This window comes from Seriola aureovittata, chromosome 2 (assembly GCF_021018895.1).
Source record: "Seriola aureovittata isolate HTS-2021-v1 ecotype China chromosome 2, ASM2101889v1, whole genome shotgun sequence".
In the NCBI taxonomy this organism is placed as follows: Eukaryota; Metazoa; Chordata; class Actinopteri; order Carangiformes; family Carangidae; genus Seriola; species Seriola aureovittata.
In genome coordinates this window covers 31,167,670-31,192,500 of record NC_079365.1, presented here as the reverse complement: position 1 = coordinate 31,192,500, position 24,831 = coordinate 31,167,670, and the positions used below count along the sequence as shown (strand labels likewise).

The following is a 24,831-nucleotide window of genomic DNA, read 5'->3' as shown; positions in this document are numbered from 1 at the left end:
CCTAAATCCCAGCTAATCCATGTACCAGGCTGTAAACATGTTTATTTCTGCTGTAAAGTTGGACATTTTAACATGGGAGTCTCTGGGGACTGACTCACTGTTGGAGCCAGACTCTAGTGGTCATTAGAGGAACTGCAGCTTCTGGTTCTTGATGTTTCAGTCTTGGAGGTTGGTGGTAAGACAGACTGTTGTAGCCATGAACTAGCTTAGCTTACAGCTAACAGCTTAAACATTAACACTAACAACTAGCATGAATAATATTTACATAGACTCACAATAAACATGATTTAAGTTTGAAGAGTTTAACTACACGAAATGTGGAATAAGGACTAAATTGAGCAGGTGTCGAGTGAATCAGGTGATTCCTAACTTGGAGAAATTGACAATGTTACAACCACCCCCGCTGTCCCCTGCTGTAGAAATGTTGTTGAAAGGTGCTACAAAATTAACTTCCCCACCCTTATAAAAAAAAAACTACTTTCTTGCCCTTGCATCTTTCGCTCTCCTACCGTCAGTCTTGTTTCATTTGTTTACTCTTGCACCACGGTGTCACAACCAGTTTGACGATGTTGTAATGGTTGGTGAAAATAGGCCCATTATTGGGTTGATTTCCTGTGTCGCTGCTGTGGAGGACAGGTGGACAGGTGGACAGGTGGACAGGTGGACCTGCAGAGTGATACTTAATGATCCAGACCAGACCACTTCATTTGATAGGAGAGCGAGCAGGATGTTTGGTTCCTCGATCTTCAAACTGACTCATTTGGATGATGCAAAGTTGCTTTCAGGAACCTGTGTGTGTGTGTGTGTGTGTGTGTGTGTGTGCGTGTGTGTGTGTTTGTTTGTGTATTTGAGTGAAACAATTCTTTTCAAAGTCAGTTTGTGTGTTTGATTATATAACAGGCAGAGAAACAACACCAAAGCACAGGAGTTGCTCCACATCTGCCTGCCAGTCTGTTGTATGTCTGTTGTGTGTGTGTGCGTGTGCGTGTGTGTGTGTGTGTGTGTGTGTGTGTGTGTGTGTGTGTGTGTGTGTGTGTGTGTGTGTGTGTGTTTTGGCAGGTGAAAGCTCTTAAATGTGAACAGATTTCTTAGAAAACACATGAGCAGTAACATTTGAGGTAAAGTTGGTGAAATGTGATTTTCAGCTCCAGAACACTGGAGCCTACAGCCTAAAGAAAATGGCACCAACCCATGTACATGAACTGACAGGTGCGGTTACCATAGTTACAGCATAGTTACGTGTTCTATTAACTAACAGATCTCAGAGTCCCAGAACAACAACACGTGTATCAACGTCTAGGAAACTAAGAAACTGTGAGAAATAGAACGAGGAGAAACTCTCGTCTGTGTTTACAGCTCTGAGAGGATCCATGGTGTCCGCTGCCATACCGACCAGTACAACATGTCCACTGGGTCCGCTCCTCTACAGTATCTATACACACTGAGTCATTTGTTTAGAGCATTAAATTCACTTTTTAATGTATAAAAAAGTCTGTATTAGTCTGAAGATAGAGGGACGCTCCTGCTCTGATCGACTTTGTTGGCTCGTTCCACCTTCAGGGAACCTCAGACCAGAACAGTCTGGACTGAGACTGTCTCGTCTGCAGGGAATGGTTCTGACTTTACAGAAAAACTCAATTTTATGAAATATAGATGCAAAATAAAAACTCAGACAACGTTCTGTGGTACAGAAATCAAAACCAAGTCTTGTATCACAAACTTGTATTCAATATTCCAGAAACAGATGCTCGGGGGAAAATGAAACCTTGATAGAGATGTGATGGAGCTGAAAACCAGAGCAGGATGCAGCTGCATCCAGTGGAGGTCTGAGGTAGATATTGCACAAGTTACAGATCCATCTCCTTAATAAACACCGACATCAAAATCATCAGCAAAGCACTAGAAACACGAATAGAATCGTAGTCTCATCAGCCAGATCAAGCAGGATTTATTAAAGGCAGACCCTCTTAAAATAATCCTTAATGAAGATTATATCCCACCAAAATGACTCTAAGACTCTCATCCTTTCACCAGATGCAGAGAAAGAATTTGACAAAGTAAACTGGACGTTTCTTATAAAAACCCATTTATAAGATTGATTAAAACAAACCACAGAGACACCAGACTTTCCTATTTCTCTTTTTCAAGCCATTAGCAGCAGCAATCCGCCAAAACAACAACATCACAGGCAGCCGCACTGATAGGACAATACATAAAATCAGCCCATGTGCAGACGATGTTCTCCTATTCCCACCAAATCCAAACAAATCAATCAAAGCCATCAATACATACTCCAACATCTGACTTTACAGTAAGCTGACATATGCACTCACCGTACACTCAACACAACTGAAGACTACCTCCACACACTCTGGCTCTTTCCATCAATAACAGCGTTTCTGGAAAGAAGTAACCAGCACACTGTCCCCACTCCACGGCTGTAACAGCCCGATACCCCCCTTCAGTGTGCACAACACATGTTCATAACCATAATAGTTCCTTTCCTTAGAGAGACGACAGGAATCATCTACCAACATGCTAACTAGCTAAAAGCTCCTCAGACTGCGGCTTGTTGTTGTGTTTCCTCTTCTCTCCTATGACATCATATGATGGACAGACGGTTCATCCAATCAGCTGCCAAGTATTTTTTGAAAACTGACATAATTTAATATGTATTTTACTTTGTCGTAGAGTTAGTTGCATTTGCAAAGAAAAGTCACAGAAATCAAATGGCTCTACTCGTGTGTGTGTGTGTGTGTGTGTGTGTGTGTGTTGTGTGTGTGTGTGTGTGTGTGTGTGTGTGTGTGTGTGTGTGTTTATGTGTGTGTGTCATCTGAGCATCAGTTGCTGATGTTGCTGCAATTGATGATCTCATGTTCACGTTGTTTTTCTGAAACTAATTGCGCCACTTGACTTTCCTGCAGTCAGGTGACAGCAACAAACACATGAGGTCAAAGGTCACAGAGTTTCACCAACATTCAAGTCAAAACACCGCACAGCACCATGAAACATTAGTCAATTAACTGATTAGTGCATCAATAGACAATCAATAAGCTTTTCTTTGATGAAAATGTTTGAGTTTTGAACTTTTCTGACATTTTAAAGGTCAAACCATCATTTGATTAATGGGTAAATAATTGGCAGATGAATCCATGATGAAAATAATCCTCAGTTACTTTAAAGTTTATAAGTTTAAATACAAAATATATGATCAGTTTCTAAGATGTTAAACATTAACACAGACAATACAAGCAGGTAGACGTAGCTCCACCTTAACCAGCGCGTGTTAACATGAGTGATAATAATCCTATAATATGATGCAGCTATACAATAACACTAACAGACGTCTGATCCTTTTATATTGTGTTGTTGTTACTGCGACTTAAATAAGAAATCTTCCACCAGTGACTAAATCCACCAGAGAAAAGAGAGATTTAAACATAAAAGTTTTCTGGGCCGTCTCCGGCTGTCAATCAGCAGCCGGAGAAAGGCTGAACCAGCGAACCACCATGTTTTCATACATCAGCGAATCTAATTACAGAAGTTTAATGTTTATTTAACGCTGTTTGACGCCAAATCAAGTCCTCAGGTCCTTCAAACTAACTGAGAAAATACGTTATTTGGCCACTAGTTTTCATGGTTAAAGTTTGGTTTAGTCCAGGCACAAAATCGACCTGGTGAACTCATACAATAATTTCATGTTTTTCATTTGTACAAAAAGATTAAAATGCCACCAGGGAATGCTTTTACAGCAAGTGAAACCATGACTAAAACTTTTTTTTATTTCTATTCTATATTTTTATTTTATTTATTTTTACAATGTACATTGATTAACATTTCTGGAAATAACCCAAACTACTAATTTTCAGAGATGAAAATAGCCATTAAAGAGAATCTGTAAAAGCAGGACAAAGCCGATTATTATGGGATAAAAAGTAGGAAACGTCCAATGCAAACACAATCAGTGTAAACAGTGAAAACATGAGGTGATATGGTAAAATCACATCTGAGTGCAGGAGACAGAAACAGACAGGAAGCCGAGGAGGTGAGAGTTCAGTGAGGAGCTGTGATGGCAGCTCTGCCTGTTTTATGATCGTGTGCAAAGCAACAGTCAGAGTCACTATGTCACTTATTCATTGGAGGAAAGCTCCGACTGTGACGGTTGTCTGCTGAATTACGAATGTGATATACGGACAGATGTGAATACATGAATCCATTTTAACCTCAGTGTTATGAAACATAATAAAATACATAACAATATAAATTCAAATAATGTAAATTCATTTCTGCCGTATTCTATAATTGTGCTAATATGTGTTCACAGACGGTGTGAGGTCAACGGGGTCATGGTGTCTGTCCCCGCCCCCGGCTGCAGTTTCAGGATTCGTCACATGATTTCAATAAAACCGCACTTTTATCACGCTGCATGTTTGTTTCGTTTCCCTCGACTTTTTCTCTCATTTATGAGACGTAACGTTTTCTCAAAGACAAGAAAAGAGAGCGTCCTTATCTCCACCCGGCTGCTTTGAGCTGCGAGCGACTTCGTGCCAGTTTCGTGGTTAACTTGAGCAACACATGGGCACTTCCCATTTGCTCCAAGTAGATAAAGTTACATTGTGGGCGCATGGGGGTGTGTGTGTGTGTGTGTGTGTGTGTGTGTGTGTGTGTGTGTGTGTGTGTGTGAGAGAGTGAGTGAGTGAGTGACCTGGCAGCACTAATAAACAAAAAAACTTCCATAAAACTTATGGAATATAATTGTCTTTAGCTTGTAAAGAGCATCAGCTCATCATCAGCAACAAATACATTCGTTTCATATTGAATAATCTAAATGACTCTGTGTCATTGAACTACGAAGCTCCTAAAGGATCATTTTCAGGTTTTTTTTGTCTGTATGAATAAAACCTCGAGGCAACTGAACTTTCTTTTTGAAGAAAAAAAAGAAAAATGAAAAAAAAAATTTCACATTCTATTTCCAATTCCACAAAAAAATTCCCTGCAGATTTTTTTGAGGAAAAAAAAATTTGGGGGGGAAATGTTTTTTTCTACATTTTTCTGTTTTTCACCTGAATAAACAAACCTCATAATAGATTTTTTTTTTTTTTTTTTAATTTTCAAAGTTCCATCCAAATTTTTTTCTTTCTTCCCAGAAAAATCTCACTTGCTTATCGGGGGTTGATTATACAGATTTTAATAAAACTTGAAATTTGTTCATACAAATCATTTTCCTTGTACTGAATCCTGTTCAGCTGAAGGAATATTTATTTTCACATCAGCTGAGACTGATGGGTATTTACAGATTTACATGTTTACTTGAAATTCTTAGTCCTGCATTTTAAAGATTTAGACTCCTCTTTAATGTTTCTTAACTTTAATTATTCCTGTATTCATGTCTTAAACTTCCAGGTTTGTCTAATCTCTTAATTCTACTGTTTAGATTATTTTACAAATGCCCTTGAATGTGTTTTTCTTGCTCAGTCTGGTACATTAACCTCATTTCCTCATTTCCGTCTCACAATCATAACGTACACCTTGGAGGTTACTCTCAGTCATGAAGCCAGTGTAAATTCAGTAGTAAGATAGTGTTTGAAAAACAGCGGAGGAGTGACATTCAGTCCCGGTCCAGGGTGAAGATAACATGCGGATATAAAGAGTTTGTAGGACAGAGGTAAACGCCGGTTGTCGACACATTGCTCTCAGAGATATAAACCAGTCACTCCATTTACATCTATATCCATTTATTATCCATCATGGCATCAGTGAACAGCTTCTCAAAACAGCCAGGAGGCAGGAAGGTGGAGCTGAACGCAGATCAAACACTACTTTGTGTTACACTTGGAATATATATATATATATACAGTATATGTATATATATATATATATATTCAGTTAAAAGAGTGAACATAGCCTAAACAAAGGCAGGCCGGCTGCAGGCGCTGCAACACAGTGGACACCTGACCGGTTGGGTAATCATTTTTATGTGCTTTCCCTGTTATTTGAATTTAGTATCAGATATGTAAACAAGCCTGTGTTATTGTACTCGTTCTTTCCCTCATCACACGTTGTGCCTGCCTCAGCATCTGTCCAAGTATTCAAATCACTCTCCAAACTCCGGCCCACTGCTCACTTCCTTGGTAACACTGAAAACGCTCGGCCTGCAGACGGCAACAGGGGAAGACATTAACGCTCTCCGCTGAAAGTCTCGTTTGACCTTATCCGGTCTGATTGTCCTCATGAAAGCTCAAAATGCAAAGCTGACTTGTAAGAAGGGAAAAACACTTGCACCTGACAATGAAACCAGTGGAAACAGTAGAGGTTGGGAAAAGGCAGAGAAAACCCGGTCAGTGTAAAGTTTAAGTGTCATAAGACCCGACTGGTCGGAGTTATTAGTCAAAATCCGCTCCCAGCCATCGGAATCTCACACTAACCTTTTCAAGATCGCTTGTCGTGGTGTAAGAGGAAATGTGCCGGAGAAAAGATTACAGGGTCAACAAAGGGTCAGACCTCCGCTGCCCATTAATATACAGTATATCAAACTGTAGTGTGCCTGCAGCAAATCTTATTAGGACTGTAAGCCAGCGGCGTGCCATCACGACCAGCAGCTTGACCATTTAAAGCTAAAAATAGACGTCAATTAGAAAGATAATGAAGTGGAAGCGATATCTCTCTGTGAAGACACATGTGCAGATGTGTGTGGAAACTCTATCCTCAGTGTTAAGAGGAAGCAGTAGAAGGTAAACCAGCAAATTAAACTGTGATTTATCATCTCAAACCGGTAAAAGTTGTCTCTTAATCAGCTTGTTCAGCATGTGTGATGACAGGGAGTGAAGCTGGAAACCTCTCACTAACACACTGATTCAATATTTATCGAATAATAATAAGCAAGCAGTTTAATTGTGTTCTGCTCTGTGTCCTGTTATTCCTGTTATTCAAGGTGTAGTGTTCTTTATGCAGGACCTGCAGTGAGTCTGAGAACAGTAGAAACAGCACAAATGGACATATGATATGTTTACGGCCAGTTTAAAGGAAGGATCCTAACACTAGTTCAGCCAGAAGAAGACGTGCAGAAAGAAGCAGGAAGTACAAAATCATTAGGAGAGTTATAGTAATGTATGTTGTCACAAAGCACCAACACTCCACATAGTACAGCACAGTAAATACCCAAAGGTCTGATGGTGATAACACGGATTCAATTTAATGTTAAGTGCAACAGAGACGTTACCTGCCAAAGGAATATTATACAAAACATATCAGCTCCTTAAGAATACCATTAGGAACCATTAAGTCTTTATAGCAGGACACAGTCAGTGTAGGAAAATGATGGTGAACATCAGCTGTTCTGTAACAGAGGACACTGTTCACTCATTAAATTAAACCCCTTTATGAATCTTCAGGGCGTGAACAAAATATTTGTTAATCCACATTTATCATTCTTAACAGTGAGTTAGCGTTTAGCAGCTTTTGTTATTTATTAGCCTACAGGCTAAAATGTCTGAGTTTGGAGCTACAGCTTCTGTCTGGGTGTTTAGAAATTAAATTAATTAATTAATTAATTAATTAATATTGTTACCTTTACCTGATTGTATAATTATGTTATTAGTTATAGGCCTGTATATTGAGAAATCTGCTCTTCTAGCCTAATGAAGTGGAATGAAATGATTAAAATGATTATAAAAATACTGAACCCCAGGATCAGTGTTTTAGAGGATTCATTGAGGGATTTCACCTGATTACAGTTTATTCAGCGCTGCTCTGTCTGGAAAACACTGATTAATCACTAAATCAATCGTTTATCGTGTCTATTTTCTCTCTCTCACACGCAGGACTCTTGTTTTGGGATTCATCACAGTGGAGTTAACAACTTTGCAGCGGCGCTCTCTGAAGGTATTTATGCTTCCTCCCCCTTAATCCTCCTTGATTCCCTCTCACTCGTTGCCTGGCTTTAGTGTTTCTGGGGAGTGGCGGGGTTGGTTTACACGTTCAGGTGAGTGATGTGTGATGGACTGATTGTGGTAGGTCTACATGCCAAAACCTGATTTTTTTAATCCCAGTCCAGCCTTGTTTGTTAAGGTGGTATTGCTGTAAAGTGTCTACAAACTGCAGCCATTCAAAATATGATTAAAGAGATTCATAATAAACCAGCTGCTGAAGTGATGCCTCAGGGCTAAAATGCTAATAAAGCTACAAAATAATAAATATTATAATATTATAAAACAAAACGTGATCACACAGCTGTATACTGGGACACTGCTGTACATTATGCATTTAAGTAAGAACCAGCTGCAGCTGTTTCTCTGCTACTGCATGGACTCTTCACACTGTGCTTCTTTATTTCCACTGCCGCGCGTGCACCCCAGCGCCTGCTCTCGGTGCGCGCGCCTGGTGGGCTGGTGGTGGTGAGGTATCCAGGAGCGCGCATTAGATTCTGAGCGTGTGCCCGTGAGAGCCGGTTTAGATACCAACCAACCAGCTCGTGAAATGGGTGGGGAGAACTGCCACTTTAATGCTCCTTAATGCTGCGTTCACTTGCGGCTCGTAAATCTCCACTTCGCCGAGTGAGACGGAGATTGTTTTAGTTTTTCAAACGGTTTTTGAATGTTAGTGGTTGGAAGGTGATGAGGAAATGAACTGGAACAGAGCTGCTTTTGATGAGGGGGGAAAGTGCACGAGGCATGTTTCCGTTTACTGCTGCTGGCGTGCATTGATTTTGGATAATTCACACAGATGTGTCCAACTGATCATCTTCTTTATCATATTGGTGCTATCTTTATATTCCATTTAATGCCTTTTAACTTTTATTTAAACTCTTTTCATTTTTGAAGAAGCAGCTCACACAACAACAGCAGGTCCTGAAAGATGAAACTGTGACGACATCAATGTAAAGTGCGAAACATCTTTAACACTGATGCATTTCAAAGTTCAGTTTGAATCAGGAGCAAAACCTTCATCTGAAGCCAAAAAAAAAACATGGCAGTAAACAGTCTATACAGCCAGCACGTGTACTAATTCCGATGTTATCTGCGGTCCGTGAAGGCATCAGACACACGGCTCTCCTGTTGCTCTGAGAGGAGGCAGGCCGGTGATTTTCCACTGCCGCTGATGTCTCCGGTCCCCCCGTTTTAAGAGACAAATGTCAGAAAGAGAGGCTTATAAATAGGCTAAAATATAGGCTACCGACGCGTCCAGCCCTCAGTCGCTCTCACGGACACCGGAGGACACGGACAAGACGAACCGGACAAGGGACCGCGCTCAAAGGACATTAAAAGGACAAAATAAAATACAAAATCACATCAACAGAGCAGGTAACGGAAAAAAACGACATCCTCGTTACACACCTATAAAGCAAAGCCAGGGCGGGATTACTGCGCTGCTCTTTTATGATTTTTTATTAGAAATAAGATTTTGAGGCTTTTATTTGTGTCTTCATTGTGGATGAATGAAAGCAGGTTTTTGCAAACAAAGAAAACCAATTAAGAAGAGTTAATGCGCATTAATGGGTTTTTAGGAAAGAAACGGAGTGGACGGCCAGTAGTTGTGTTTGGTGGCTGTCGGGCTGCAGCTGCTGTGAATTTAAGGATGTTTCCCGAATGGGAATTTGGAGAAATGCTGTTGTTTCTCTGCGCGTGGAAGGAGAACTGCTGGATTTTGTCTGTTTTTCTTAAAAGCTTTAAATGCAGCACGAGCGCGGCTGATGCCATCACATGTTGTTTTATTTGTATTTTCCCTCGTGTGTTTGGCTTTGAAAGGATCTTTTTAATTGTTCATTTTATTCATATTCTTGGTTTTGTTTCAGATGTGGATCAGACCATTTTTAAGACTTTCGTGTTCTTTTTCTTCCGTAGAGCCGCAGTCAGTTCACACATGTTATAGATTTGCAGTCTGTGGAAATTAAATGAATTAGCTCTCATGTATTATTTCAACTTCACCTCATTTAATTCCGTTATTGAGCTACTCCGCCTGAAAAGGGGAAGTGAGGCGCTCGGCGCGGTGAGAAGGCGGGGATGCTGCTCGTCAGGCGCACGTTGCGCATCGTGCGCTGCTTCTCCGAACCACGAGCCTCCCTCTCTCTCTCTCTCTCTCTTTCTCTTCTTCCTCATAGTCTCTCTCTACCTTTGTCTCGCTTCCTCTTTAACTCGGCCTCGGTGATTAACCACTTGTTGTGACAGTGAAGATGAGATGTTGGAAAGTGTCAGGAGGCTTTGTTTCAATATGCACTAAAAAAGTATCTTATATTTTGCACAATTTTCTGTTTTCAACATGTAGTGCACATCAGACATCAAATGCACCATTTCTCAAACGCACATCTCTACGTACAGTTTGTGCAGCTTTGCCTTTATATGTATTTGAGTTGTCGCTGTGGGTTGTTTTCATTCTTGTGTCTGAATGTGAAAAAGTGCCAAGTGTCAGAGTGTGGTCGGGTTGTGATAGCAGGTAGCTGGTTCCATTTTGGATCCGTTTCAACATTGGAAAATTACCCAGAGATGTCAGCGCTCAGAGCGTAACGTCTGACAGAATTTTTTTTTTTAGTGTAGAGCATCGCACAAAACATTCAGACAGATGATAAAAATCCATATTTTGAATTTTAGTTCTTGCAATTAAACTCATTTCTAATATTTAGACTGATTCTCAGTGAAGTGAAACCTGAACAAATTGGATTCTGAGTTAACCCCGTGCTCTCCAACCTCAACCCTGCCTGGTTTTGAGGGGGACCATGTTTGCATTTAAGGGGGAAAAGGCTCCGATCGCTTGTTTGCAGTTGAGTTTTCATGGGCTGGATAGATGTATCACCCTCGCCCCGAGTCTGGTGTTGCATTCATTTCAGTGAAAATGGAGGAATTCTGTAGTTTTGCTTGGTAGTCTTCCTGTCAGTCTGTTTGTCTTTCTGTCAGCACTGAACGCTGCTGTATTAACTGCAGCCTTGTTTGTTGTTAAATCATTTATTAAGTCAGTAACCTGAGGTTAGTGGAATGTGTGTGTGTGTGTGTGTGTTGGTGAAATCTCAGCCACAGGCACGGCAGCATTTCCAGAGTAGCTTCTTCAGATGAAAACTGAGCCGTCGGTGACAGTGAATAAAAACATCACCCAGTTATTCGAGCGGAGCTGATGCCAAACTTTTACGGCCGCGCGTCCTTGACTTCAGCTGCGGCCGGACCTTCACTACCGCTCTACATATTAACCAGCACCAGTCCCTGACCTGCACACTCCTCTCAGTACACAACGTCTTCAGTGTCATTACAGCTGCCCCTTTAATCTCATATGATTTTGTAAAACTGTGTTGCACTTGTAGCTTGAGCAGCGAGTAAACTGTGGTTGGCAGCTTTGAAAGATTCCTTTCACCTTGGCAGCTAGTGTTGATTTACAGCTCGCACCAGTGGAGGGCCAGGCTAAATTCTGTAGCCTGATATCAAGTGCACATCTCTGTGCAGTGTCAGGATGATGGACGGGTGAATGTCCTCTTCAGGCTGTTGGACCGGTTTGCCAAAGAGATGTTGGAGCGTCCAGATCTGTGCATCAAAACTTGATCGTCAACTAGAAACAGGAAGTGGCGAGCAGAAGCACTTTGACAGATTTCATGGAAAGTTTGTTTATATGCAGTTTAATGACGACTGCTGAGGAAGACCATGTGAAATCACCAGAAAGTTCCAGAACAAGCGAGTGGGCGGGCCTTTGGTTGAGTTGTTGGACTTCAATGCATGATTCTTCCCCCGAACCAGAAGTAGGAAGTAGAAACTTTCAAAGTGAATATTTAATGAAAGGTGGGCGGACCGATATCAAGAATTAACTGCCAACTCAACTTTCAGTTGACGTGGACGAGAAATCTACAGTTTGACGACAACTGAGCAAAACTGATTCGCCACAACAAGCGAGTGGGTGGAGGATGTTTTATCAGAAGCATTTCTACTTTATTCAGATGAAAGAAATTCAAATTATTCTTCACAGTGTCGAGTTTTATCTCTGTCCGAGAATCGTAATTCTTCTGGTATTTAGGAGACAATTTTGCCTGAACAAATGTCGCTAACTGACTGACTGAGTGATAATATTACACCATTGGTCGTAGATCTTTCAAAATGATTTGTCGTGAGCAAACAGTGCTGCCAACTCGGCGCCTTTGTTGCGACATAATCTTCTTTTGAGACCCTTTAACGACAAATCTAGAAACTTCTTGGACAAACCATAGCTACTTCCTGTAGCTTAGCACAAGGTCAGGCTTTCCCGCCACAGACACGCCCCTCTCCGCTGACCACACGACACACGGACATGAGCGATCTTCTGCAGCTGAAATCTCGGCTCAGTCTTTAAAGTCAGGACTTTAGCAGCAGCTTGGACGTAACTGCTGGTTAACATGTCGTCTCAATGGTTCGTTTGCGTTTCAGTCACTGTTTCAAGCTTGTTCCGTTGTCGTGACAACAGAAACAGAAAAACGTCATGTTATAACAGCCTACGACGTGATTCAGTCATATACCAGGTTTTGATCTTGTCTTATTGAAATTACACTGACGGAATGAGACGGTCCTGGTGAAACTGGCTGTAGTGTCTGTTGCTCTCTGCAGCGCTGTTCTCCGTGTCGCCACTAGATGGCAGCACCGAGAGCGATGGATTTGTGCTTCGTGCAGAAAATCATAAACTTCCATCATCTGCTTTATAAAGCACTAATATGCCTCAATGACTGTGTCCCGTCTTTCAAACACTCAAACTGCAAGCGCCATGCAACGGCAGCAGATACTGTGAGGGGAAAAATACAAATGAATATGGATTCATATTTAGATTTACAATTGTTTCTGGTATTGCTTCAGTTGATTGATCATGAAAAGAAGAAGAAAATAACAAATCCAAAAAACAGTAAAACTTCTACTAACGTTAATAACAACAGTGATAAGATTTATGGTTTATCTAAAGTCAAAGAAAAACATTTTATTCAGATCAAAAAACAATAACACCACTAAGAACAGTTTATATAGAGACCGAGCAATAAAATGAGGTTAAAAAAATGAAAATAAATGAATAAATAACCAACAAGTTCCTCTGTTATAGCTCTACTGATGGTAATTATACATGTATTTAAGCGCCATCTGCTGGCGACGTCAGAGCACTTCATCTTTTTGTTTTTTAAGAATCTCATGACTCAGATTTACTGGCAGCCGAGTCTTCATCAGAGTCCACAGTGTTCGTGTGAAGTCAGCTATTTGTACTTCCCATTTCTGTAACGTGACATGAATACTGGGTGAAAGAGATTTAAAAAGAAAATAAAAAAAATTAAAAAAGCTGGTGTATCCTTGCAGAACAAAAGAAGTTCCTGATAAACTGCAGCTTCAGGGTAAAAACCCTCCTGACCTCCTGGAAAGGTTGGAGTGATTCTGATACTTCACATGCTGAAGTGTTGGTTAGATAATGGTATGAGAAGTCATAATGTGACAGTCTTAAGTGTGTGGTTTTGACGAATGCTTTGCAGTGTGTAAACAGGACGGGTGACCTGCTCTAACCTGAGCTGCAAAAAACAAAAAGTTAGCAAGAATCAACAGCGACTGTTGACTCTAGTTAGATAAGAGTGAAAGGCATGCAGCGCTCTGTTTTTAACCTTTTACACTTTATGTCCTGTTATCTCTGTCGTCTCTCACATTCACTCTGGACGTCTCTGTGCTCTCACTCTTTCATCTATTTTTGTCTCTGTCTGTGATACGTTTAATTTTTAGTAACTGCTGTTTGTATCTGTGTCTATGTGCCCCTCCCTTTTTCTTTTTACCCCCCCTCCCTCCGATTTCCACGTACTCTTTCCCAGTTAACTTTTACCAGCTCCTTTTGTTCACCCTCTTTTATTCTGTCGCTCCGTTTCTCTCTTCCTCACTCAGTTACACTCACAATAACTTTCTCTAAAAATGAAAGAGTAAAAGGAAAAGGAGGATGCAAAGGAAGGAGGTAAAAGAAAGGAATTTAAAGACGATGTGGAGAATGAGTGGGTGGGAGCAGATATTGATTAAAAGTTAATGAGTGAATGAACAAGAAAGAGGAGAGGAAGCAGAAAGACGGATGGAGACAGAGGGGAAAAAAGAAAAGGAAGGAAGGAAGTAGGAAATAAACAGAGACTCATTTTAAGACAAAAACATTAGACTCCTTACCCCCAGATTAACTCAGGCCCAAGTCAGAGCGGCAGCCATATTGTTTTCAGGTTGTCCGTCCGTCTCATTCTTGTGGACACGATATCTCAGTAACTCCTTCACAGAACGTCTTCAAATTTGGCAAAAATGTCGTCTAGGACTTAAGGACGAACGGATTCGATTTTGGTGGTCAAAGGTCAACGTCTTTGTGACCTCACAAAACACTTTTTCGCCATAACTCAAGACTTCATACAAACATTTAATATTTTCTATGACTCTGGATAAACAGGGATGTAACCTCGAACTAGTCTGAGTGGATGAGGCAATAATAATTTATAATTAATTTACCCAGAATTCATTGTACTACATTCCGGCGTTAGGTAGTCAAGAACTGAACTGATTTGTGCAACGAATGACTTCAGACTCAGTGTATCTGAAGTCTGAATGTAAAACAGGGGCAAGAGGAGGCGAGGACGCATCACTTTTGTGTAGTATCAGTTTCTTTGGAGTAATGTCTGGTTGGGAAGATTCCTGTGGAATATTGGATTAATAAAATATTCAATCTGACAAAATAATCATGTCCGTCGTCCGTCAGATGAGAATCCAATGACTCAGATCACTGTTCATCAGCTGAAGACCTCAATGGTCCAAGAATGAAACACGCATTATTGACATGTGACTAAAACAAAAACAGGAGGAGGAGAAAGAACGAAGGAGGAGAAATGTGGAGCAGAGACCATGGAGGAGGAGGAGGGGGAGGAGGAAGAGGAGGAGGAGGAGGGGGAGGAGGAAGAGGAGGAGGAGGGGGGGTAGATTTAATAGGCGGTCAGCCCAGTGGAAATGTACATGGTCTTAAAATAGGAGAGTGTGTTATGTAAGTGGTTAGGGAGTGAAGTAAGTGCGTGTGTGTGTGTAAGTGTGTGTGTGCGTGTGTGTGTGTGTGTGTGTGTGTGTGTGGTGCTGGCTGGGTTCTGAAGTCACTGTAAGTGAGTCCAGAGTCTGGGTCCAGTGATCTCACACACACACACACACATGCACACACACACACAGCAGACAATGAGTCTCTTATGTTTTACGTTGAGCTTTTGGCCTGAGCTTTAAATCGTCCGACGTTTCCTCGTGGTTCCCACGGCCGCCCTCGCTCTCTGGAGGTCGCTCTGGAGGCAACAGAGCAACATCAACATTTCCTGCTCGTACATCTCCGCTGTCGTCTGAGAATTTTTCTCAGTAACTCCGATGACTTTCATAACTTGCACAAGACGAATGTGTTTACTTGAAATCTGCAAATTCTTGTCTGATAATCAAACTTGAAAACAGAACGGAGAGATTTTGGGTTTCCTCAGGGCTGATCAGTCTTGGCAGCTGCTCAACACTTCATCCATCCAGTTGGATCTAGAACTTCTCTTGTGTTGGTAGTCCACTAAGCAAGGTACCTCATGTGTCCTTCACCCCAACCACATCATCCAGCTCTTTCCGGAGCAATTGGAACCATCGACCTCCTAGACAGGATATATAATCCCTCCAGTGTGTTCTGGTTCTGCTCAAGGGTTTCCACTCAGTTGGACACCTCCACAGAGGTTCAGATCCCTGATCCAACTAAGCTGACTTCTTTCAAAAAGGATGTCCGGATTCCTCACCATGTTTCCAAGGGTAGAGCCAACCACCCTGCAAAGACGACTCATTTCGGCTGCTTCATTCTTTCCACCCGGTGAGAACCCAGTTATTCATGTTGTTCTTCACAACAACACAGAACCTGATGGTGCTCGGTCCACTTGTTAGCACCAGGCTCAGTTGAACCCAACAGATTCATGCCAAGTATTGACACCGGTAGGTACTCTGGACTTTTAAAGCCTTGTTCTTCAAATGTGCAGGATGGCAACGGTTTCTACTTGGTGTTGGTTTTTCAAATTAAGGCCATGAATATTTTTCAGCAGTGAAAAAGGCATCACAAGCACAGTGACTCTTTGTTGAAACAAGAAGCAAGTGCATGTTCTGTGGAGAACAGTGTTATTCAGAAGAACTACAGTAGATTTTTAGCATTAACAGCTGTTTACTCACCAGTCTTGCCCAGAGCTTCAGCCATTGTAGTGTTTACAAGACAAGAGCAGCTACTTCTTCAAGGCAGCCTAGACACTGCAGTGACTCTGTATCAGAAAGTGATGACATGGTCCGGCCAGACTGGAGCTAGCTGGTTAGCATGCTAACCTTAGTACAAGTGAGTAAAGGAATGAAGTTCGATGCTGAGCTCACAATGTTTCTTCCGGACTGGTCAGTAAACAGAATGCTAATGCTAACGTTAGCTCTGTGGCAATAGCAGAACTTACAAATAGCTCCTTTTAACAAAATAAAAATTTGTAACACAAAACAGATCACTACCTAAAAAAACCTTTGAGGATTCAAGAAACATAAAGTAAATAACAGATTATTTCTTTAATAATTGATATTAATGTGCATCAGCCGTGATTGTTGATCTTTTTATTGATCTTCTACAGTGTATCTCTTCAAATTTAATCATCGTCCTCATCCCTATCTCCCATTTCTTCCTCTTCTTGTTCAGGACAGATATTGTTATGTGTTTGTAGAATATCAGGAGTTATTTCCAATCCAGTGACAAAGAAAGAAGAGCTCAGTGTGAAAATAAGGCTCAAGGCCGAGAGATAAACCTTTTTAAAATACAAACGCTTGTTTAGTGTTCTGGTGTTTGCAGCTTGATGTTTTTCTTGTATAAGTAAAGAAATTAGAGATCAGAGAAAAACAGAAAAGGAGTTTATTGTCACATTGTGTTGTCCCCAGTGTAAACAAGCCCATATTTTTACTTATAATTTCATTGGTAGTTGTCATACAGGTGCAGAGTTACTAAAACCTTGCACGGAGTGCCACAAGGCTCAATCCTGGGTTCCTTTGCTTTCCCAGTGTTGTACGTTACGTCATCGTCTCCAAGGATTGTGAATCTTTTTGTTTGTTCTGAATTTCATTTATTTGCTGAAGACACCCTGGACATGAGAAGTTAATTTGTTTTTTTTGCTGCACAAAAATTGAGGCAATTACACTAGAATACATCCATAAATCAAAATACAGCGTACTTGCCGTTAGCTTACCTTTTTGAATGAGCGAAAGATTTTTTGTGCCTAAAATTTAAACTTTTCTGAAACTATAATTCATTCAGATCCTGGAAAATCATGTAATAGAGTCCAACCTTTTCTATTTAACATAATTTCATTAAGCTGTTTTCTATAAGTATCAGTGATTCCTGACCGTCTGTGGTCGACGCTGCAGGATATACTGGAAGTCATATCACTACCACTCACGGCCATTACTATCTACTGATGTTAACAGTGTGTCACCAACATAATGGAGTCCACTGTCTCTCTCAGCAGGAAATACTTGCACACACGCACATGCAGCGAGTGCTTTCAGTTTCCTCTTAGTGTTATTAATTAACTGTGTAGGAAGTTAGTCATGAAGACAAACGAGTGTGTGTCTGTTTGTGAAATCATTAACTTGTCTGAGGGAAACTTGGACACACAATGGGATATGTTTTTGATGAAAAAGGTGTTTTTATTTCAACTTTGAGGTAAACGTAGCTCCTGTGTGGAGAGTGTGTTCATGGTAGAGACGTCATTTGAATGGAAAACAAAATGTATGTATGTGTAAACAGTAAGAGAAAGAAACCATAGGGGGTTTATCTGCTGTGTAATCGCGCCCCCAGTCGTGCCCTGTGTAAATATCAGTTAGAGAGTCAGACAGTGAATGAATGGGTGAGACAAAAGGAGGAAAGCTGAGGGCACAGCAGCCTGGCAGATGGAAAGAGATAAAGACGTGACATTTTCCACTGTGACAGACATCTGCTGACTTCTAAGTATGTCTGTCTCTCCCCCCTGACTCCCCACCCCCCATCTCTCTCTCTGTCTCACGGCCACTGTCAGGTGGAAATTTACAGCTCTTGTTGTGTCATTGTGGCACTGATCGTCTTCCTGCTCAGACATCCGACCAATCGCAGAGTCATGTTTAATACTTTTAATGAGGAGGGGAGGGAGGAAGAAGAAAAGAGTTTAGTTATACTTCATCTCTCCATTTGAATTTATTTCTCACAAAAACAAACTGACTCAAACCATTAAATGAACATTTTAACTGGTTGAAGCTGAAACACTTGATCATGATCATTTGCCTTAGTTTTGAGGAAGTGATCGAAACAGTCATTTGTAGTTGGGGCATATGGAATGGGCTCTAAATCAATATTAGATAAATAAATGAATAAATTCAGCTGTGAAATAAATCCCCTAATACATAAGTTAGGTAATAAATGTAGAAGTAATAATAATAATAATAATAATAGTAATAATAATAATTGTAAATATAAATGTATAAGTGAGTAAATAAATAAAGAGCTTTTTCTTTTTAAAAAAAACAACAAAACCTTTTTATTTATTTCAGGGGACTTTTATTGTGAGACTTTTAGATGTTGGATTATAAAATAAAAGTCCCCCAAAATAAATAAAAATGTCATTTTTGAAATAAATAGCTATTTATTTATTCATTGACTTATGTATTTATTCATATTTACATTATATATATATATATATATATATATATATATATATTTCAGGATTTATTTCACAGCTGTATTGATATGTGTATTTATTTATTTAATAGTGATTTAGATGCATTCCATTCGGGCAGACCTTATCATAGCTGAATTTCACATTCAGCTGCAACGTGTACTTTGCTCTTTGCTAATAAAGAAAACATTTGATAAGGGAGTCGTTAGATTGTGACATTAAGGAAGGAGGCTCTGAATCTCTTCCAAAATAAAAGCAGCTATCAGAACCCAACCCTAATCCGTTGGCCTATTTCGTCTGTTATTCAGTATCACTGCTGCTGTGTCCCGTCTATAGTTTAGATCATGTGGCCAGATCACAGTGACTCCATTTGATCTGAGCTGGCACTAAATAACGTCACAGACACTGACCTGGAAAAAAGTCAGTCTCAGTCCAAACAAAATGTGGTGCATCCGCCACTTCTGAGCGCTGTTATCTGAGAGGCAGCAACATGAGCTGAGAGTCCACGAGCTGCAGCTGATGCACAGAGTTAGACACTAATTATTTTATTCTGAAGGCCAAACAAGGTGATGTTGAACAGACTGGACTCATCTCTACAAGGGCTGGGAGATGAATCTAGTTTTATTTTTTATTTTGTCTTCCAACGATTATGAAAACAAGATAATCCAGATAAAACAATTATTATTTGTGCTGCATTCTGTTTCGCAACAACTTCGACTTCCTGGTCACGTCTCGGCGTACGTAAGCGACACAAGTTAGCGGCGTAAGTTACGTTAGTTACTGAGCGGATTATGTTGAATATATTTTATCAAAATGTTAAATATATGTTTAGGAGTTTTCAGTAGGTTGTGGAAGTACAATAACTTTACATCATAATTTATTTTTATTAGTTTTTGTATTATGTATATATTTATATATTTGTTATTTTTTATTTATATCTTTTTTTTGTTTTTCTGTTGAATTGTATTTAAAGTTAAAAAAAGTCCACTGTTAAAAAGTTTTTAGTAATAAATGCGTGGTGTTTCCAAAGTCAATGAGTAATCGTGTTCAATAATCGTGATCTCAATATTCATGATCAAAATAATCTTGATTATTATTTATTCTTCTTATCTCTACTGCCACACTGTGGTTGCCTGGTAGCATTGCAGGTGATTCAGATTGAGGCGCAGGTGAATTTCACTTTGAAGCTTTTGAGCAACACAAAAATCCAACCGTGGCGTGAAACCAAACCACAGTGGGTTTAACGGTGGCGTCCTCCGAGCGGAGTCAGTTGAAGATAAACTGCTGCTCTTGTTTTTGCAGGTTGAACTTGCACAAACAGTTTTCATGACTGAGGGAAGCCTTGTTTATCTGGAAGAGGAAGAGCCATAAGACACAGCTCATGTCCCCCAGGCTGTGGTTGACGGCTGACAGTGAAGGACAGGTTGTAACATGTGGTGACATCGTCGAAGGAGAAATTGTTAAAGGAAGATTTAGTCCTTTTAGATTCTTGTTCTTGGAAGTCGGGTGGAAAAGTCAAGAGTGCCATAAAACTATATGACACATACTTACATAAACACTTCACTTCCAAAATATACTTCCCAGTCTTTATTTTTCTAAAGCAGCCTGGAGAACAAGCTCGGTTCTTTCAGTAGATGTTTTTAAAAGTTTCAGTCCTGGTTGATTTCTGTCGGTTAACGTGGACCAGCAGCCAACATCTGGAGCTGGAAACTCTGGGGCTGTGGCTCATGTGTTGGTCTACCAGCCTCTTTAGCAGGTGGCCAGCCGCCATCGAGTGGCGAGGTGTTGAGGGTTTATGTTAAATGCCGAAACATGCGCACATGAAAACTTAAAAAGCAAAGCTGCTGTCGGTGGATTGTTCTCAGACTGATTCTCTCTGATTGACTCTCTCTCTCTCTCTCTTTCTCTCTCTCTCTTTCTCTCTTGTTTCCACAGAATGGCGCAGAAAGAGAAACTTCAGTGTCTGAAGGATTTCCATAAGGACACTCTGAAGCCGTCTCCCGGTAAGAGCCCCGGCACTCGGCCTGAAGACGAGGCGGAGGGCAAACACCCCCAGCGGGAGAAGTGGGCCAGCAAGTTGGACTTTGTTCTGTCTGTGGCTGGAGGCTTTGTTGGTTTAGGGAACGTCTGGCGTTTCCCATACCTCTGCTATAAGAATGGTGGAGGTGAGAAAACAATAGAGCTGTTGATTCACATACACTCCTCTGTTACCTGGTTTCATTTCCTCCATGTTGCCTACAACTGTTCCTGAATGTCTCTCTCTCTCTCTCTCTCTGTCTCTCTCTCTCTTTCTCTCTCTTCCCTCACCTCCACCCAGGTGCATTTCTCATCCCCTACTTCATCTTCCTGTTTGGCGGAGGTCTGCCGGTCTTCTTCCTGGAGGTCGCCCTGGGTCAGTTCACCTCCGAGGGTGGCATCACCTGCTGGGAGAAGCTCTGCCCCATCTTTACTGGTGAGTAGACCCTTGGAGAAATAATGTCAGTCGTAACACGAGTGGCTGCACAGAGCAGGTAGGGGTGTGTCCCAGGTGTGTCCTGGAAACAGAAACACTTTAACATTGAGGATTAGGTGTGATCGTCATGGTGTAAGTAAATATAAGTAGTATGAGCAGTAAGAATTTGATCCTCAAAAAAAAATCAAATTCAAGCCATAAAACTAAAATGACATTGTCTAATTATCTAAGATTATTTTATAATATTGCAAATAGAATTAAATACAAAGATTGAAGGAACTTTGACTTTATATGAAGAAACGTGTCTATTGTTGACAATGTGAAAACATTATGACACTTCAGGTTCAATTTCTCCTCAGCTGAGGGAGTTACTGAAGTGTGCTGCACAGAATCTCTTAAAAGGTTTCCTTAGTAAAAGAGAAAAGTTGAGTAATTTAGAGCCGTGAAAGAGATTTTACAGTGGTTGCCATGGAGACCGTCAGTTTGCTGGCATTAGCCCCAGGTGTTTCCCTGAGGAGCTGGTGGAGACCAAACACAGAGTTAAAAGAGCAGGAACACTGGACTTAACGTGACTCTAGATGAAAGATAATGTTTCTCTGTATCAGACAAGTTCAACATATCGACATCAAAGGTGAAGATTGGTCAACGTTGTGTTCACGACATCTTGTTTCTGCTGCCCCCAAGTGGCCAAAAAACAAACAACTAAAACCTTGTGGAAGAGGGTCACGTGACATACGTTATATATCAGATTATATAGATATAAAAATGATATCTCCTGTATCTTTTAGCAAATACAGGAGTTCATAGACCCAGTTGTCGTCTATTGTCGTACACGTCTGACCAACAGCCCCGCCCTCTTCCCCGCCCCCTCCCCCCCATGTGACCTCACTGATCTGAGCGATGTCGCCAGCCTTCTCTAAGTCTAAACTCCGGCGTTTAGATTTTTCCAGACCTGTGTTGTTTTTCACAGAGGAACGGCCGTGCAACATAAGGCTGAGTCACACCAGACTCGCCTCCGATCAGACTACTGAGACTTTACCCTGCAACCGTTACCAGGCAACCAGGCCTGTGCCGGTACACCGACACACTGAGGCCTGTACTCTGCTCTCACCTCCTCTCCTGTCGAAACCTGCCGTCCTCCAAGAAAGCACGTTCAGACTTCGGAGACGTCTTCTCCAATATTTCCTCTGTTATCAGATGGAGACATATTTTTGTTTTGCCCTCCTCTGCTCCTCCTTTCTTCAGTCTAATCTCCTCCGTCTCTCCGTCATCATATTTCCTCCCTCTCTTCCCTCCTCACATCTCTTTCTTCAGCTCTTCTCACCTCCCCCTCTCCCCTGTTCGCTGCCAGCTGAATAAGGTTAATGTATTCATCGCAGTCGCTCTCTCTCTCTCTCTCTCTCTCTCTCTCCGTGGCTTTTTCTTTTCTCTAATTCTACGTCTCCTTTTTGTAAATTTTATTTCAGTAATTTTATCGTTTCGTTATCTTGATTTAATTATTTACTCATGCTGCTGTTCTCACTTTCACACACACACGTTCTTTCTTCCTTTCAGACACATTATCCTCCCTGCCGTCTCTCTCACACACACATACACACACACACACACACACACACACACGAGACGGTGTACAGAGTGTCCTGAATCACACGTTGCTACGGCAACAGCGCTGCAACACATCAGAGAAACAGCAGAGAGGGAGAGAGAGAGAAGAAGCAGAGCAGGGAGATCTGAGGAGAGAGGAGATGGGTTGATAAAGACCAGAAAAATTGGAGTAATGAATAAAGGCGGCGGCGGGGGGGGGGCAGGAGTGGGGGAGTGGGGCGGGTGAGAAAGGAAAGGAGAAAGGAAAGGAGAGAGGGAACGAGAAAATGAAAAATAAAAATAATTGAAGCAACAAAAGAAAAAGGGAGAAAGAGAAAGAGATGTGTGATCACCCCTGACATCTGAATTCCTGCCCACGTCTCTGATTTTTCATGTTGTGCTCATTGAAAACAAGCGAGCCAATCAGAGCTTTGTGGGCGGGATTAGAGGAGCGATTAAGAGAGAGAGAGAAAAAAACCAGACAGGAAGCGTTGATGAGATGAGTGCAGCTGTACAGGTTGTTCTGAGTCGACCAGCACAAATAACAACTGTTAAATCATCATGTTTCTTTCTGACTTTCTGACACCACCAATTCCTCTGATGTAACACAGATACGGATTTGTTAGAGGAAAAATATCCCGAGCTGACACGACGTGAGGTCAACATCAGACTGAGGAAAGAAGAGAAAACAAGTCTGATTATTAGCTGTTAGCTGTTAGCTGTTAGCCTGACGTCTTAAAGGGTGGAACTGAAAGGTTATTAAAACCAACCAGGACTTGACAACCGTCTCCACCAGAATACACTGATTTATTCGGATGAATGACGGAGTAAATGCAAAGAAAAGAGGTCCAGACTGAACTCAGATCAGATCTGAATCTTCGAACCTTTTGTTTTGTAAAGACAAAAAACCATAAACCAATCATGTAAACTGCACATTCTGTCGGAGTGCGGCCGATTCCTCGTTGTGTTTATCAGTCACATTCTCGTGTGGGGCTCTTGATGATTTTCTCCAGCTGTTATTGTTTTCAGTGACACCGTGTGATGCTGCTGAGCCTCAGCTGCTTCACAGATGATTCCTCTCCGCAGTAAAACACTTCGAGAGGCTTTCAAAGTTTCAGGGAATTTATTTCTTCAGACATGAACCTCGTGAGTTTAGAAGCTCCCGGAGGTTCAACTCCCACTTTTTCAAACATAGGGACAAAGTGGAACAGACTCAGTCTGAATCCTCACTCACACACACCAGAATCATATTTAATTTTGCTAAACAGCTGAAATATGTGTCCTCATCATAACTTAAAGCTCCTTCAGTGTAAAGGTCTGTGTCCATGTGTAGTGTGATTATAGATCAGCTCTAGCTTCTATATTAATACTGTGAAAGTATCAAAGCCTCAGTCCACAGAGAAATGCACACAGCCTGTATTCAGAAACTGAGCCTTAAAACCAGCCGTCAGGACTTCTGGAACTTTGTGATGTCACAACAAAGCAGTCACCAAGCCCCGCCCACCCGGATTATTTCAATTTAAATTCAAAAGCTCAATGTGTTGCCAAAGCAAAATTACAATCAATCAATGGAATTAAATTATCAAAGAAAAAAAATGCCAGTAACAATATTAATATAATAAAATACAATATAATTATTAATAGAAAAAATAGATAATGAAATAAAGTAAATGAAAAAAAACTATAGACATATGTACATATCCAAATATACGCATACATAAACATATACATTCACATAAGTAAAAACAGTTAGGTAAACACATTTGGTTTGTATATTTCTATATATATCTGTCTTCTCACTCAGAGCCTCCTCTCTTCTGATTGGCTCACCGACCTGTTGTTACTAGAGCTGCAGAGAGAAGCCTGAGAGAGGAGATGTGAAACTAAACACTTGTGTTAAATATAGAGCTTTAATTTTAATTCTAAGACTTGATCAGAACGTAGCACGAAGATCAATTAGAACCAGGTCAGTGACACTAATAAACATTTTGATAAAGGTCAAAAACACCTGGTGACATCATCCTGACACTGAATGATATGACAGGTACGTCTGTCTTCAGTCTGGACCCTCGTGTTGACGGCGGTTCTGAGTTTAAAAGAATCGATTGCAAATGTAAACAGAGCGAGGTCAGTCGAGGTCAGCGCC

At 41.0% G+C, this 24,831-nt stretch overlaps 1 protein-coding gene and 1 long non-coding RNA gene across 2 annotated transcripts in view; both read left to right on the top strand.

Annotated features, from left to right (window-relative positions):
• The window catches only part of LOC130176413 (uncharacterized), a 62,729-nt gene extending 58,112 nt beyond the window's left edge, over positions 1 to 4,617 (top strand). Inside the window, exon 3 of the long non-coding RNA XR_008828862.1 lies at positions 4,325 to 4,617. This is a non-coding gene — a long non-coding RNA (uncharacterized LOC130176413). The remainder of the gene's footprint in view (positions 1 to 4,324) is intronic.
• A 4,440-nt stretch (positions 4,618 to 9,057) lies between these two features.
• The window catches only part of LOC130179618 (sodium- and chloride-dependent taurine transporter-like), a 39,533-nt gene continuing 23,759 nt past the window's right edge, over positions 9,058 to 24,831 (top strand). Inside the window, exons 1-3 of the mRNA XM_056392581.1 lie at positions 9,058 to 9,299; positions 20,585 to 20,814; positions 20,967 to 21,101. Coding sequence (XP_056248556.1) covers positions 20,586 to 20,814; positions 20,967 to 21,101 — 364 coding nt within the window. The 5' untranslated portion in view covers positions 9,058 to 9,299; position 20,585. The remainder of the gene's footprint in view (positions 9,300 to 20,584; positions 20,815 to 20,966; positions 21,102 to 24,831) is intronic.